Below are 17,530 nucleotides of genomic sequence, written 5' to 3'. Positions count from 1 at the left end.
GATGTGCAGCCCTTGGTGCTGGTGGCTGCTGGAGTGTGGGAGGCAGAGACATACACAGCACGTGCCTCCCCCCGCCTGCGGGGACCCGTAGCTGTGCTGCAGTGAGCAGGCAACTCAGGCAGCCATCCTGCAAAGCCGAGAGGGCAAGGGCCTGGACAGAGTTGGAGGACTGTGGTGGGTAGGACGAGGGACAGACCACTCCTGGCTCTTGGGGGCTAAGAAGGCTCTTAGGGGATTTCACTGAAGACGGTCTCTTCACAGCTGTGAGGAGACATAAGTCTATCAGATGGGAGGCACTTGGTAACCCCTCTGATGCAGGGATTGGTGGCCAAAGGTTAGTATGAATCTGAACACATGAGCTTCCTGCTCAGCGCCTCTCCAAAGGGACCCTTTGTCTCTTTTAGCGCCAATGGGGAGAAGCCAGTGGGACAAGCACGGTGATTCTCGGTCTGGCTGTGCACACATTGGACACGTCCAGGAGCTTTGATAAGACACCGATGCCTGGACTCCACCCAGGACCAGAGAGATCGGAATCTCTGGGAGTAGTGGCATTTGTTCATTGTATTTTTAAGAGTTCCCCGGGCGATTCTAAAGTATAGCCAGGGCTGAGGACCACTGAGTCAGCAGGTGGGAAGATTCCCTGTGCTGTGCAGTCCTCGGCTCCCCTAGGTCCAAAAGTCCTGTCAAGGGATGCAAGGGCATAAGACCCTTGAGAGCCACATGTGTCCTCTTGCTTTAGACATAGAAGACAGAGGGCAGCAAGTGGTCTTTCTGGATGGAGACCTAGGAACTGACGACTCACCTGAGCACCACCACTGTGCCAGAATCATCTACTGCCTGATCTAACCATTCACAGGTGTGCAGGGTTATTCTCAGATGCCTTGCTAAGTGCTCGAGACTTTTCTTTGGAGTGGCCCGTGAAGCGAGGCCTCAAGCTTTCTTTGCGTTAGCTGCAGCCATCCGTCGTCACAAGTCGGGGCCCCGGTCCCCACATGTGCCAATGAGCCACTCACGTTCACGATGAGGAAGTCCAGCCAGCACCAGGCGTTGGTGAAGTACTTCTTGAAGCCGTAGGCCACCCACTTGAGCAGCATTTCGAACACAAAGATAAATGTGAACACCCTGTCAGTATATTCCAGCAAGGCCTTCACCGTGGGCTTCTGGTCAAGGTAATAGTCTTCAAAGGCCTGGAAGGAAGAATGAAAGGGGGCAGAATGGCAGGCTTCCTGGACCCACGGCACTGGAGCCCAGTGACAGGGAAGGACCCAGCCAGCCCTGCCCTCAGCCCCTAGGAGGGCTTTGGGAACCGGCTTGCCCATATTGTTTTGTTTTCTCTGCTTGGCGTGGGTGCGGGGGGTTTGGTGCCATAAGGGGAGGAGGCACTGTGACAGATAAACCAGGAGCCCCTAGAACCGACGGGGCACACAGCCTGGCTTAGTCTTTGCAGGGATGCTGAGAGCAAAGGAGAAAGGAAACCTTCTCAAATTGGGGCTTGGAAGTGAACCAAAGGGAACCTAACAGCGACTCGGTTTAAAAATAAAAGCATCAAAGGATGTTCACAGGCAGTTCACAAAAATGAAAGTAAGAATCGCCGATGAACCTCTGAAAAAGAATGTTCTATCTCACTGGTAATTAAGGATTTTCAAAGGAAGAGATGTCGTTTTTTCTCTTATCAGACTGGTGAAGATAAAAAAAGGACGAGGGTGAGGCCAGTGTTGCCGTGGCTGTGGGGAAGTGGCTCCTCTCATACCTGCCTGGGGGCTGAAATCTGGTTCCGCCTTTTGGGAGGCCAATTTGGCAAAGGGAATCAAAGAGACCCAGCAATGCTGCCTTCAAGAATTTAGCCGAAGGACACTAGACGTTATTGGTCCAAGGGGCCAGTGCACCCGTCCCCCAGCTGCTGTGAGGTCGGCTACCCACGGCTGGTGGATGCCCCCTTTCCTGAGGACCTCCTTGGCCTGAGGGGAACTGCCTGCACCTGCAGAAATGCCTGGGACATCTGCAGACAGCCGCAGCCAGTGACTGTCCCCTTTGCATCAAGGTGGGACAGCTCCGTGACACCCTTAATGCTCCGTCGCTCCCGTGGGATCAGACAGAGGCTGGACCTCATGGGAGCCTTGCAGCTCCTCTCCCCGTCCTGCCTCCCTCCTGGGGTCCATCCCGGAGTGTGCCCTCCACAAACTGCTTGTACAAGAAGCCCTGCTTCTGGTTCTGCTTCTGACCGGACCTAAGACAGGAAAGAAGCCAGTGTCTTCAAAGGAGGCTACATAGACTATTCAATGCTTATTAGAAGTGAACCCAGGGATTATTTAAATAAACGGTGGCACCGTCCGTAATGGAATGCACTGTAGCCACTAAATCAGATAGTAGGAGTATATTTACTGTGAGAATTTACTGAGAAATTACAGAATGCATAAATGTGGTTTCAGTTTTGTAATATTTATGTATTATATGCATAAGAAAGATGGGAAGGAAGTATACCAAAATGTTTTCAAAGTGAGATTCTCTTTGAGTGATAGGAAAATGGGTGATATTTTTTCTTTACATTTTGCCATAATTTCCAAGTTTTTTTTTTTTTTGCACTTTGTCAGATGAAAACTTGTGTTATTTTTTTTTTTTTTTTTAAGTACTCAAAGTAAAAGCATAAGGAAGACTAAATTTGGTGCCAGCCTGTTCAGTCCGTTGGGGGAAGGAGATGGGGAGGTGAGGGCCCAGCAGCTGGTGCAGGATCCGCGCTCCCTGCTGGGAGAGAGGGGAGCAGCTGGGGTGAGTGGAGGAGAACAGAAAGAAGGGAAGGAGCAGAGGAGCGTGGAGAAGAGAAATGAGGAGAGAAGGCCCATGGGGAAAGACAGGAGCCAATGAGGTAATAAGGAAAGTACCTTGTCAACGGCAAATGTGACCGTTGTCCTCTTCAGGGAGGACAGGAAAGAGGGAAGGGTAGGGGAAATCACTGCTCAGCCCCCTCTGGCCCTGCAACGTGGCCTGTGCCCCAATGCTCTGCAGAGCCGGCGACAGCAGTGGACCCTCACCACCAGTGGCACCTTCCGATGCTGCCACGCCCTCCCCCGCGGTGGCAGAGCAGTCCTGTTCTGGGGGACTGGTGCCATTGCCTGCCTAGTCACCTGTCTTCTAGTCATCGTGTCTTCTCACCTGCCTTTGCTACCCCCCCCCCCCCAGGGCTGAGGACACACACTCAGCGGTTTTGGCACCCTTCCCGGGAAATCTGGTATTTAAGTAGGTGCCCAGATATCCAGTAGATTCTTTTTAGGGAGTAAGTGACACCCAAAGGGCAAAACAAGTGAAAACGCTTGGAGCCGTGAGTCAAGAGAGAGGGCCTCTCGTCCTACCTTTAACTAATTAGCTAGGCCCCTTTGTGTCTTTGGGCTGTGACTTCCTCATCTATAAGGCGCAGACACCTGGGGACGATGAGTCCCTTCCTGTGTCTACATCTACGTTGGTCCATCAGGAAGATTAGCTGAGGTTGTGCAGGGAGCGTGAGACCAAGGCACTGTCAGAAGCATCCTTCCTCGTCCCTCAAAGCTGGGCTTTCAGCAAGGGGCTTCAGAGGCCTAACTCAAAATCCCTGACTTAGGAATTCCTCAGAAGCTCTGTGCCTGTCAGGCCTTGTTATTCAAAGTGCGGTGTGCAGCATCAGCATCTCCTGGAACTTGCTGGAAATGCAAATTCTCAGGCCTCACCCGAGCTCCGATTCGGAATCCGCCTTCAGACCAGCTCCCCAGGCAATTACATCTTGACAAGGGCCGATGTGATCATTTGCTGTGAGCTTTGAACAGGTAATAGTATTTGCAAGGGGCTTCAACTTGCAAGATGAAGAAGGATGGCCGTCTTGGTCCCGGGCCTTCAGAGAAGGCCAGTGTTTGGGAGGCTCGGGGGGTAGAAAGCCAGGGGCTTGGGGGTCCAATGAGGGCAAAGGTAGGTTTTGCTACTGACAAGCTGGGGGACCCGGGAGAAGTGCCTCAAGCCCTTTGAGCGTCAGTTGCCCCGTCTATAAAGTGGGACGCATGCCCTTGCTGCTTGAAATACCAGCCGCCGGGTTCAGCAGGCCGTGACGTGGGCACCGAGAGTACCCACCCCGCCCTGTTGCTAGAGGAGCCGCATGCTGGGCTGCAGCTCTCCCGCCAGCCAAGCTTGGGGGCTTCCAGGCTAGGAACCGGGGGAGCTCACTACTGCGGCTCCAGGACCTTGGGATTGTGGGAGACGCCATCTGGAGGGCTCGGGGGCAGGGACCCTGCCTCCCCTTACCAGAGACCCGCTGCTCAGCAGGATCATGAAGATGATGAAGCTCTCGAACCAGCTGTGCTCCACGATGCGATAGCAGGCCTTGCGTACCTGCCAGCCCACGGCCCATGGAAACTTGCTGGCGTCCACTTTGCAGCAGGGACAGTGGCGAATGCAGCCTGTGGGGAGAGGTGACTGATGACGAATGGTGTCCACCTGGGGCGGGAGGAGCATTTTTGCTCTAGCCCCGCTGAGACACCGCTCTGCAGGGGAACCCGTCTGCCACCCCTTAGGAAGGAATTCTTCTCTGGAATAAGAGAGATGCGGCGGCCCTCTCGGGCGGCCTCTCGATCCTGCCCTTTGGGGGTTCTTCCCCGCCATTGGCCTCACCCACTCTCAACCCCTCCCCAACTGTTGTCCTTCTTGGAGAGGATACTGGTGACCCCTGTCCTACACCCACCCACTTCTGGAAGGCTGATGAGCCACGGGGCCCGGGCCTGGTGCTGAGGGGCTATGCCCTGAGCCTGTGCTCACCCGAGGGGCCAGCACATGGGCCGGGGTCCAGTCCAGCCCAGCGTCCTGTGGAACTGGAAACTCAACCAAGTGTTGTCGTTTCTGAATTTACAGAGTTTTTATTATTGAAGCCACAATTACTCTCACAGTATGAGCTATGCATATATGTTCACTTACTGCACGTGTATCTATCGAGAACACAGTGTGCCTTCCCTGTTCTCAACACTGAGGGAAAAGGAGAGTAAGATGCATTTTCTGCCTTCCGGACAACACGGGGCGTGTTCAGGGTGCTACAGCTGTAGACATTTTTTTCTCCCTTTAAGAGTCACACGAAAGGTAGAGGGACACAGATGTGGCATGGCCCTCCTCTGGGTCGTTTATGTCCCCAAACAAGAGTGTTTGCCTTTTTCCCTTTCCACCTCGAGAGCGCTGGTTTATAACTCGGTGAGGTGTTTCAAAGGTGAGGAGGGAGGCCTGGCGTCAGTGGCCATATCTGACGTGGCACCGCTGGGCTGCTGTGAGCTGTGGCGTTCGTGTCTGGCGCTGGCCCCTGAAACTTGGGGATGAGGCAGCGAGGGGTCCTGTCTGTCTGTCTCCTGCGGACCCCGGGCCGGGGCGTTGGGCACGCAGGTGCCCGGATGAGAGTGTGCTGCGCTGGATTCTGGCCCGAATTAATGGCAACGCGAGGAAGCGGGCAGCGGCCGCTTTACCTTCCGTGAAGCAGTCATCCGGCTCTTCGAGGTCATCCGCCAGCTCGGGGATCTTCTTCAGGATCTCCTCCGGATCCAGGCAGTCCACTGTGCTGCCCTCTGAGGAGCTCGTGTCGTCCACCCCCTGCAGGGCAGAAGCCTGGGGGCAGTGAACTCAGCTCTCTGAGGGGCCCGGTGAGTCTGCACATGGTCGTTGCAGGTCTGCCCGGCCCGGGGCTCCCAGATGCAGGGAGAGCCCCTCAGGGCTGGACCCACCACAGTGGCCCTTGTGTGTTTGGTGCCTTGCCGGCTGAGGCCCAGAACAGGGGTGCTGTCTGTGGAGCCCCAGAGGTCAGCTCTGTGAGGCTTTAAACCTCCAGGCCGCTGATGGAGTGCTGGCGAGGGCCCGAGACATGGTGATTACACCCATACAGACTCTCGGCATTCACTGGGCTTGAATATTTAATCATGGAGCGATCCTGCAGGGGCCCTGCTGCCCTCCCGGCAGCTCCTGCCTTATAATGTCTCCAGATGAATTCAATTAGGAGTGGAAGCTGCTCTCATATTAGTAAACCCGATAGCTTGGCTAATGGACCCAAATGGTGGGGCGGGTCCCCATCTGTCACTGTCAGGCCCTTCTCTGCCTGGCCAGGGTCATGGACAAAAACACCAAAACCGAAACCAAAACCGATACCCAGCAGCTGTGTAGTGAAAACACTGAGTAGAGAAAACTAGCCAGGGGGATTCTTAGAATGCTCTGGAGGAAGCAGGATGTCCACACGTGGAAGGCAGCAGCCCTCACCCGGCAAGGAACCAAGTGGCTTATGTTCACCCAGGACCCCCCAACCCCATCTCAGCCCACCCTCTTAGCTTTCCCTGCCGTGCTCAGCCTTGCCCAGGGGCACACAGCCAGTGGCTTGACATTCCTCAAGCTGAAGGGCTTGGCAACTTTGGGCATGAATGATGCCTTCCTTATCTTTGCCCAGCCCGGTGCCTGTCACGACCTCAGCTCTCAGTGGCTGGATGTCAAGTTAAATTCCTAAACTCAATGCGGCGGTATTAAAGATGCTAAATCTTTCTAGATACCTCTTCCCTGTAGCTTGATTCCGTCAAAGATTTGTGATGAAACCACCAAGTTTCTTTTTGCCTCTTATAATACATTCCTAAACCCCACTTTTGCTTCCTGCTCAGTCTACATAAGGCTGTCAGTACCCTACTCATACAGACAGCCTCTCCAGAGCACCAGAATTGTTTTTGGCTGGAAAACATGATGTGGACAAAAGAAAGTGGGGGTGGGGGGAGTCACAGGGAAGACTTCCTCACCCACGAGCAACTCTGACTTTCTGTCTGCTGGCTCAGAAAGGCACTTTCTCTGTGTCTTGTCTTTTGTTCCCTTTTTTCCTGGCTGTCATTTTCTGGGCACTTACTCCATTTCAGGCAGGAGCTAGACACTTGACAAGCAGCATCTCATTTAAGCTTCAGACGAATCCTAGCGGGGAGGCATTAGGATTCAGTTTCATAGATGAAGACGAGGAGACGCAGGGAAGTTGGGGATCTGGTCCTTGTCACCCCCCCCCCACCCCCCAACTTGTGGAACCTCACTCTGAAAATAGTGCTGACCAGCCCGGAGGCTAGGACAAACCGTAACAATTCTCAGGTTGAGACGTGAGCTTCCGTGGTTGAGTGCAGTCTGGAATACCACCTCCCCCGCCGCCCCATCCCCTATCATCCCGCCGGTCGGTGTCCGGCAGGCTGTTCAGCGTCTCCCGGAAGCTCACATACCTACCTCTGCGGGGCCCTGGGCGGGAGACTCATCTTTCCACTTCTCACCCAGGTGTGGAGCCAGGTCCTCAGAGGACATTCCAGAGCCTGGGCTCCTGGGTGCCATGTGGTCCTCATATCTCCCAACTTGCTGTGGCTGCTCCTGCTGGCGAGAGACAGCCCCATCTGGGTACCTGTTCCCGCCCTCAGCTGAACACTTCTCAATTTGAAGAGATCTTGGGCCTCGTCGTAGCCTGCCAGCGCTAAGGACCTGATATGCACAACATGCATACATACACACTTGCGTGAAGCGGGCGTGGACTCTCTATATCCAGATCTGTTTAACTCTTGGCTCCATTACTTACAAGCTATGTGACCTTAGGCAAGTGAATTTAACCTGTCTGATCTTCATTTTTCCCACCTGCAAAACTGAGAAGGCAAGATCGACTTTATTCCGTGATTCTGATGACTAAATACGCGAATGCTTGTAAAACACTTTGCATGAAGTGCTTGGCTCAATAGATGTTAGCCATAACCATTCTTTCTGGTCCAGAGGTCGGAGTGGTAGTGAACGTGGCCATCTGAAGTCTCCCAAGGACCCAAAGTAACTGAAAATGCCTCTGAGTGGAGACAACCGTCAGAGTTCATGGCCTTTATTCTGGGGATGGTGACACCCTGCCCTCGGCTGTCACCCACACAAAGGCATGTAAAATATGGCAGCTGATAATAGCAGCTGCTGGAACACAAGAGAAGTGACAGCTGCAGGGGAAGAAGGCATTGGAAGAGCTACGGACTCAAAGCACAGCTGTCTGAGGCCACTCAGTGGCCTGGCCGGCAGCCCTGCATGTCCCCAGGCCCCATATGGATCCCTGGCTTCCCACATTGTCAGAAGTGCATGCCCTGACTCACTAAGAGGCTAACAGAGTTGATATGTCAGCTAAAGGTAGTAGAGAATTGTGCAAAGTATTTAAAAATATATATATATTGCCAAAAGGCTTAAATGTGCTTTAAATTCTTTGGTGCCAAAAGGAACAAGTGTCATTTCCCCGTGACATCTTTTGTTGGGAAAAGCTGGATACGTGAGTCACACAATGATCCCTAGGCTTCTACCGAAGATCAGAGGAGTATTGCTCTTGGACGACATCTGTTCTTAGAGGAGTCTCATTAGTGCCTTAGGCACAGAGCCTGGGTTGGGCAAAGCGAATGGGGCAATCGTGTGAAAGACAATCCCAAGCACCACGAAGTGGCCTGGGACTAAAGTGCTGCCCGATGCTTGCCTGGGGAACTCCGATCCTTTTTTCCAGGCCCTGCTCAAATACCACCTTCCCCAGAAAGCTTGGCATGGCTTTTGCTTCCTGACGTCAAGTGCTTCTATGCTTGGCTTGCCCGGCGCTTATCAAGGCTGTGCCATTGACGATGTTGGAAACCCTCCATATTATACTTTCTCTCCTGCCCCTGTCCCTCCATCCCTGAGGCCCCTCCCTACTTCCTGTGGCTTGCCTATGGGAGAACTCTCACCTGCTCTTGAGGGGTCACTTCCTGCTGGGAGCCCTGAGCACCATCCTCCTCACCAACCTCTTCACCATCCTCCTCACCATCTTCCTCCAAGTCATCAAGGTCAGATTCACCCTCAGCAATGGGCACAGAGACCCATATGCTGGGATTGGTGATGAAGTCGCTGTGGTTGACCCTGGGGCCTCGGGGCTCTGGGAGCCCTTCGGGGCTCCCCGTGGCTACATCGGGAGCAATGTGGTTCTCAGCTTTGGCACTAGACAGTGGGAGTTTCACCGCCAGCTGGGGCTCTGCCTTGGGCCAGGGTAGCAGGCGGGGCCTGCTGAAGAAGCTGCAAAGGGCTTTCCGGGTACGATGGCCAAATGCCTGGATCCGTGCCAGGGCCATCTGCAGGTTGTTCACTTCCCCGTCTTCATCTGGAGCTGTGAGGTTGTCAGCGCTGAAGGAGTTCAACAGCAGGGCAATGAACAGATTGAGCACCTGGAGGGAAGGAGCGGAAGCAGAGATGGTCCAACCAAAGAACTGAGCACCTACATGGCCCACCAGCTCGGCAGCCGGACGGCAGGGTGGCCACAACTGGGCCTCTCCCTACCTCATGCTTCCCCTCTTAGGGGAATGGACATTTTGAGAGCCACCAATGGGAGCCTTTGGGGTGTCCCAAGTGACTTGCCTCACGTGGACAAGGCTTGGAAGCACATTCTCCACCACAGAGGAGGATCACCCCTACCGACCCAAGGGACATTCAGGGACAACGGAGAGGAGCATGTACGGGTCTGCCCTGGGACCACTGGGTTTTGGGATCCTCACTCGGGGATCCTGGGTCATCTCCTCACTGCTTCCAACTTCATGTTCTTCACCTGTAAGTGTGAGTGTAAGCAGGGAGTGGATGTGAAGAGGAAATGATCTGAGGGCTGTAAAAGTGCTCAGGGAGGCAAACTTCCTGCCTGAAGGTTAGGGGCCCCTGTGGCTCTGCAGGGATGGTGAGCTCAGCCTGGAAGAAAGGATCTTCAGCCAGCCTCCAACTTGGGAATGGAGGGGAAAGGCATCTCTGCCTCCACAACCTGAGTGGGAAAGACTTTGAAGAGCCTGGATTTGTTGTTTTGTCTCTCTTGGTTTAGCTTTCTTGTGTCTGTAAAACTCTTACGGGAAAAGCATCCAAACTGGTTGGCTTCCAGGGCTGTAAGAAAGGCTTCTGGGAGTCCACATCCTCCCCTACAGCCAGCACTGGGCAACAAGAGTGCCCAGGACCACAGTGGGTGGGGGAAAGCTGGGAGCGAGGAGCCAGGCTGGGACAGAGAAGGGGTGCTGGGGCCAATTGGCAGGAAAGCCGCCAGGGGGGCTCCCCCAAATGTGGGAGTGGATTTTGTTATTGACACTGTGGCATTGGATATTGTCCAGGACCCAGCTTCTCTCTTTCATCTTGCCTCACCACGCCGGCCCCCCTGCTCCTAGCTGGGACCTGTGTAGCTTAGAGAAATCAGTCAGCTCTTCCTCCCTTGGAGAAAATTATCTTCTGAGACACCCTAGAGTGGAGAAGGAAATTTTTCTTCAATAACTAACAGCTAACATTTGCTGAGTTCCTGTTGTGGCCCAGACACTGCACTAGGCAATTTTCATATGTCATCTCCTGTAATTTAATTCCCCTGGTAAGCCTATGAGTAAGCACTATTTTCTTGATTTTAAGGAAATTGAAGCTTGAGGAGACTGTCTCAAGCTTGTGCTGGGTCGTCCAGCCTTACTAGTGGTGGAGCTGGGGAGTTCTAAACAGGTTCTTCCATCCCTATCCTATGTGCTCACTCAAACAAGTCAGGCAGCCGGCCAAGGGACAGTTCTGAAAACGTGTCCCACGTGACTTTGCAAAGTTTGAAGGCTTTACGGTCAGGGAGGTGTGATGGCGGAAAAAAATGTGCCATGTCAAAGCTTTTTAGGGTAACCCGGAAGTCTCCTCCATCGCCCCGGAAACAGCGCCCCCAGAGGGGCTCAGCACTCACCACCAGGTTCCCGAGCACCATCACTGTTAAGAAAAGGATGAGGCATATGGATTTCTGGCCAACTTCCATGCAGGCCCACATATTCTCAATCCACTCTCCACACAGGATCCGGAAGACGATGAGGAAGGAGTGGAAGAAGTCGTGCATGTGCCAGCGTGGCCATTCTTCATTGGGCGCAGAGATATTGTGCCGGTTGTCACGGTAGTTATCCCCCAGGAGCTGCTTGCCAACCAGAGCGAAGACAAAGACAATGATGGCCAGGATGATGGTGAGGTTCCCCAGCGCCCCCACTGAGTTCCCAATGATCTTGATGAGCGTGTTTAAGGTTGGCCAGGACTTGGCAAGCTTGAAGACCCGCAGCTGCAGAGAGACAGAGACTGTGTCGGGTCCGGGCTGCTGTTTTCATCACCTGTCATCTCAAGTCTTGATATGGGAAAACCACAAGGCAGCTTATTTCATTGGTATGGGATGTTTCCAGGATGCTGCTTTTAGAGACTTTTCTTTCTGTCATCACTCAAAAGTATGAATACCCTTCTACGATCTTTATATATATAGTCAACATGCTTCAGCAAGTTTTATACTTGGGGTGGTGGTCTTGCCATACATACTCTATTCTGTAGCCATGGGCTTCCTGGATGTTGGCCTATTCTTTGGGGGGTGCGGCGGGGTATGATGGAGCTCACAAATAAGTGAGGATGGCCCACTTTTGACCTGAAGAAATGTTAGCCTTCCGCAGGTAGGTCAGGACCCACTGCATCCGAGAGGTATTGGTGAACCGTATCTTAGGTCCTTTCTCATCCTGGGGCCATGGACAACTGGCCACAGACAGTTGCCCCTACTAGTCTGCAACTCAAATATATGATTTCACAGACCCAGCATTCATATATTTATTTAGTTGACCAACCAAACCTCTCAGGCCGTTGAATGCCAGCCACACATGTGCATGGCACTGTGTGAACCTCTGGGTGTATGGACAGAGATATGCGGCCTCCTTCCCTCATGAAACTAATGGCTTAGTTACAAAGACTAAGCAAAGATGCAAAAAGCCTTCATTGTAAGCCCGAACATGCTAAGTCCTAGAAGAGAGCATTAACACTATGCATAAAGATATCTAAACATTTAGGGGTGCCTGGGTGGCTTAGTCAGTTTAGTGTTGGACTTCAGCTCAGGTCATGATCTCATGATCTCATGATCTCATGGTTTGTGAATTTGAGCCCTGCATTGGGGTCTCTGCTGTCAGTGTGGACCCTGTTTCAGATCCTTGGTTCCTTTCTTTCTCTGCTCCTCCCCTGTTCTCTCTCTCAAAAATAAATAAACATTAAAAAAAAAGATGTCTAAACATTTAAAAAATACATTTGTGTGGTTCTCTAATCATGTTGGAAAGAAATATCTGGGTTTAGCTGTCATGGGTACTTATGAAGCTTCTATTATGAGCCTGGCTCTGACTTAGGGGTTAAAATGCAATGCTGAACAGAACAGTGCAATAATTTTATCAGCCACACAGCAGTAAGCCCCAAGGAAGGTTTGATCTTCTTATACAGGAAGTTCCATACCCACTTCCCTAAGTGATGAGGGGCAGGGGGTGGGGGGGGGTGTTGTGATGGCCTATGTTCACCTTAGGCCTAACCTGGTAGTTATTCTCCTCATACTGGAAGCAGAGCTTAAAACACCAGTTCTCTTGACTAAACATAGAGGCAGGAAGTAAGTGCAAATAAACACTGAGCATTGGAAACTAGATGGAGCCCTTTTGCGGAGGGTATTGGGAGAACGCCAAGTTTCCCTGGCAACACGATTGCTACAGGTTTCCACTCTCACAGTAAACTCTGGATAAGTGTAAAGGATAAGGCAAAGACTGCAGTGGGGCCCTAACACCACTCACCATACCACAGAGCCTTATGGGGCACGAATGGGGACAGCGAGGGACATATGGGTGTGCTCACTGGCACATAAGCAAAAGGACCAGGTGTTGACTCTTGCATTAATTGAATCTGACTAAGTTTCCACTGGTTCCTTAGTTAGTTGGCGTGCGGGTGGAGAGTTTAGAAATTAATATTAGAGTCCAGTTATGTAGCAGTTTTTGTCCACCATTAAGCTTATATTAAACTGTAAGCAAATTGTGTGTAATTGTCATTACAGGGCACAAATCGAGTGGTCCTCTATGAATGCTTTTGTAGTCTTTATAGAGGGCAAGAAAACAAGATATTTTTACTTGCTCTTCCAGAGATATTTGGGCTTGGGGGCCTCTAGCGTTAGCTATCAGTCAAAACACATTTACAGAGTGCCTGCTGTAGAGCCCCAGAACGTGTTGGCTGGCTCTTGCTGGTTCTTAGAACAAGTGGTCCAGGAGAGCAGCCCAACTTGCATCCATGATTCCCGTGACCCTCACCTCCACCCCCATGCAGTTGCTTTCTGCACACTTTGGCCAGATTAGCAATATATCAAAAATAATTTCTTTATAATATCACATAATATTTATAAACTGTTTCTTTGAGGTGCTGCTAAATATTACTTCACATTTAATTAGCCATTTCTCTAGGTAATCTCATAATTAATATAAAAACTTCTAATTGGAGGGAAAAACTGGACGGAAACAAACCAAGTTGGTAACATGGGCATATTCGTATGGAAATACATCCCAGTATTTTGAGTCTCAGGGTTAAACTTGTCTATATATTTCCAACTTACTTTAATGAGGATGCTTTACTTTTAGAACAGAATGAAAAGTAAGTCTAAAGGAAAGTCTGTCTTCTACAAGGGAGGTTAACCCCTGGTGATGAAATAGGCCTTGTGGCAAATATCGGCAGACAGGGTAATATGGCAGAGTATACTGGGTCCCCCTTGGGTTCACCTTTCCATTAAAAAGTTACTAAAAATGCTGGATAATAACCTCTAAGGCGCACTGATGATCTATCAATAAAGTAAGTAGGTTCTTCAGCCAAAAACTAAATAAATATGGGAATTCAGATATATAAGCAGATTGTTGAAGCTAGCTTTTCCACCGAAGACCTTTGCAAAACTGAAAGAATCTGGCATAGATTTTAATGGTCTCATGAGGTATGGAGAGCAGGAAACATATCTCAGGGCCGTCTAAGGTAGAAGATCTAAGAGGAATCTCTCCCCCTTTTAAGACTAGATCCTAAAGAGCCATAACTTTCACGTAAGGACAAACCAGAAATAAATGCAGGAAAATGCCATGAAAATTAAATGTCTGGTGTCAGATACCAGGCAGAGGAGGGGAAACTGATGCTGAGAATTTGGACCCCCGAAGTGGGGCTCACACAGAATTTTAGCTAGAATTCACACTACTTAGTTATTTCCAGCTGAGAATTTAATTTAGAGCAGTCCTACAAGGTGTCTTACAGAAATAAATGCAAATACTCTTTGAAGAAACCAGCCTGCATCCCAGGTCTTAAAGCACCCCATCAAAAGTGTCTAAGAGTTGCAGTAAAACAAATACCTAAATAATGAGGCATCATGAATAAATGAGATTTGGGATGTGCATGTGGAAACTGTCATTCAATTTCTTTAGGTAATAAAATTATAAGCCAGAGATGACAGTATAATTGGTTATAATATGCTTAAAGAAATAAACCACAAACTGGAAGGTATGTGCAGAGAACAAGAAACTATAAATAATAATAAGTTTTGAAAAATAACTAAGTGGAACTTCTAGAAATGAAGAATATAACACAACCTTAAAAAACTGTATGGACGAGTTTCACATCAGATGTGATCTAGTTTAGGAAAGAATTAATGTATCACACCTATATTCAGAAGGGAGCCCAGAAAGACATAGATGGAAAATACCAAAGAGGTGTAAGAACACTGAGAATAGAGTGGGAGAGTTTAATATACATCTAGTCAAAGTCCAAGAGAAGAAAAAGAATGGAGTGAAGGCTAGACTTGCCCATATAATGTCTTTGAACTTTGCAAAACTGAAGAAAAGCACAAATCTATAGATTCAAGAAGTCAAAGAATCCTAAGCATTATAAATGAAAAGATAAACCCATACCTAGACATCCTAATGAGATTACAGAACAGCAAAGACAAAGAGAAGGTTTTAAAAGGATCCAGACAGAAGGGAACAACGGTTAAATTGAAAGCTGATTGCTCATCAGCAACCATAGAGGCCAGAACACTGTGGAATAACATCTTCAATGAAGTGAAAGTAGCCATCAACTAGAATTTTACATCCATTAGAAATTTTTCTTAAAGATAAGGACAAACTGATTGGTAGATTTCAGATAAACAAAATTGAGAGGTTCTAAAAAATCTGCTTCTGGCAGAAGGAAAGTGATCCCAGAAGGAAAGTGATCCCAGAAGGAAAGTATTATTTGCACGAATGTAAAAAGAGCCAGCATGAGTGTGAATCTGGATACGGCAATAATGTCTCACAGGGCATGGCAGAGACTGGCTGTATGGTCACACTTCGCTTCTGCTCATCTCAGACACAAAGGAGGACAGTTTCCCAGTTTTACTTGCAAACAGTTGAGGTCGTGATTGGATTCTGGCTGAGGCAATGCAGACGGAGACAGAAGTAGTATACATGACTTTCAGGCATACCGGGAAACACTATGCACTTTCGCATCCCCTCTCATGGCCTCCGTAGAGGCCACCTGTCGAAGATGGTGACGTCACACCATCCTGGATCCCCGAGTCACTCCTTGGAGCAGCCACTCCAGGAGAGCTTCTCAACTAGCACTAAATATGTTGTGAAACAGAAACCTCTCTCATGTTAGCTCACAGATGTAGAGATTGTCACCGTAACTAGTTGAACGTATCTTTTAGAAAAATTTTTTTAAATGTGTATTTATTTTTTGAGAGAAACAAAGAGTGCGAGTGGGAAAGGGGCAGAGATGGAAGGAGACACAGAATCTGAAGCAGGCTGCCGGCTTTGAGCTGTCAGCACACATCCCAATGCGGGGCCCAAACTCACGAACCGAACCGCGAGATCATGACCTGAGCCAAAGTCGGACACTTAACCGACCGAGCCACCCGGGTGCCCCCTCGTTGTACTTACCTTAAGCAATGTAGAAATTGGTACATTGAAAAGAGCTGTTGCCATTTCAAGACATCAAATGTGTGGCACTAGCTTAGTGGTCTTGTCATGGACAAAAAGGAAACTGGAGGCTTAGAAAGCACTGATCCATGTTGCAATGGCAGAACTGTTGCCTGCAATAATTCTGGGGCAGGTCATGAGCCTCAGGGACCAGTAGCCCCAAGGGAAGGTTTTATAAAACAGAACCTTAGTCTTGCGGGTCAGTTGCAATTGGTTACATTTGTCAAGAGGTTACAAGAAAGGGATGAACTTGGAGAATATTGGCTGATTAATAAGAAATAAATGGAAATAGAATCCAGATGTTTAGAGCCTGGAAACTTTAGGAAAGTATACTGCTTTAGATCCCAATCAGTTAAGCAATAGGATCAAGCCTTTAAGTATTGAGGACCAACTAAATTTTTCAATGAAATAAAGCAAATCTTAGCAAAGATTATATTGATGTTGTAGCCACCATTTGAGAGCCACAAGCTGAGACATGGGGATGAGAAAGCAAAAACATAAAGGGCAATCGCGAACTTTGTCAAAGACAGCACTGTGGGAGTGCAGGCCACAGAGAGATCTGAAGCCATCTTGAAGGATTTGCGTTGCAAAAGAAACCATGAGCCCTGACTGAAAAAGCCCTTGACTATGTAAACCTGAAAACAAGGCCATCTTTCCACAAGCAGGAGGCAAGCTTTGAAGATTGTAGGACTTTCCTCGAATGTGGCAATATCACTTCTTAAATTTTTTTATTTTAGTTTACTTATTTTTTGAGAGAGAGAGAGAGAGAGACCATGCAAGTGAGCAGGGGAGGGTCAGAGAGAGAGGGAGACAGAGAATCCCAAGCAGGTTCTGCGCTGTCAGAGCTTGAACTTGAACTCAGGAACTTGAACTCAGGGAACCATGAGATCATGACCTGAACGAAAAGCAAGAGTCAGATGCTTAATGGACTGAGGCACCCAGGAGCCCCAGGAACATCATTTCTTAAAGGAGTTCTACTTAGAGCCGACTGGCTTGCCTCACACGATGATGTGAGTGAGGAATAAACCTTTACTGGGTTAAGCTATAGAGTTTTGGGGATTGCTTGCACAGTCATTGGTTTTTATCGTTGATTACATCACATAGCTTGTTTTAAACAAGGTAAAAATAAAACACTTAGCACAACAGCAAGATGGGAATTCCTTATTACTAATTAAGTCATATGGCTTTTTAAACACAAGATGAAATGAAAATGCTTAATATTAACACAGTGGTAAGTTGGGAAGGGGTAACTGGAGTGAAAAGTGGTCTTGGAAAGTAAAGGTTTCAGCTCACTTTTGACTTTAATTGAGTAATTTCTAAGGTAACCACTCAAAGAATAAAAACAGAGTAGTTTTCAAACCAATAAAGGGAGAAAATGGAACAGGAAAAAAACAGTTCAAAATAAATCAAGAATTGAGAGAGAGAGAGAGAGAGAGAGAGAGAACAAAAATACTAGGACAGATGAAGCAAGTAGAAAACCCAAAATATAAAGATAGACACAAATCCAAACATATCAGTATTCACAATAAAGTAAGTGGGCTAAATGTTTTGGTTAAAAGATAAAGATTGGATTGTCAGAACTAAATAAGTATCCAAAATCTGACTGTATGCTATTTATAAGACACATATAAAAACCCTGAAGATATACAAAAGTTGTAAGTAGAGGGTGGGTATAGATACATCTTTCAAATTCTGAACCAAAAGAAAACAGGGTTATTTAATTAACATGAGTCAGAAGGGACTTTTAAGGCAAAACGCATTTTGAG

General features: G+C 49.0%; 1 protein-coding gene across 3 annotated transcripts in view; it reads right to left on the bottom strand.

The window, feature by feature from the left end:
- The window catches only part of SCN10A (sodium voltage-gated channel alpha subunit 10), a 93,512-nt gene that overhangs the window by 19,276 nt on the left and 56,706 nt on the right, over positions 1–17,530 (bottom strand). For 2 of the 3 annotated variants that reach the window (XM_007081019.2, XM_042956683.1), the window contains 6 exons: positions 10,706–11,065; positions 8,721–9,194; positions 7,228–7,368; positions 5,463–5,586; positions 4,264–4,418; positions 1,014–1,187 (listed from right to left, as the gene is read on the bottom strand). In XM_007081019.2, the coding sequence (XP_007081081.2) occupies positions 1,014–1,187; positions 4,264–4,418; positions 5,463–5,586; positions 7,228–7,368; positions 8,721–9,194; positions 10,706–11,065 (1,428 nt within the window). The remainder of the gene's footprint in view (positions 1–1,013; positions 1,188–4,263; positions 4,419–5,462; positions 5,587–7,227; positions 7,369–8,720; positions 9,195–10,705; positions 11,066–17,530) is intronic. The other variant, XM_042956682.1, reaches the window with a different exon arrangement.

Source organism: Panthera tigris, chromosome C2 (assembly GCF_018350195.1).
Source record: "Panthera tigris isolate Pti1 chromosome C2, P.tigris_Pti1_mat1.1, whole genome shotgun sequence".
Classification (NCBI taxonomy): domain Eukaryota; kingdom Metazoa; phylum Chordata; class Mammalia; order Carnivora; family Felidae; genus Panthera; species Panthera tigris.
This window is presented reverse-complemented; position numbering and strand designations above follow the sequence as displayed.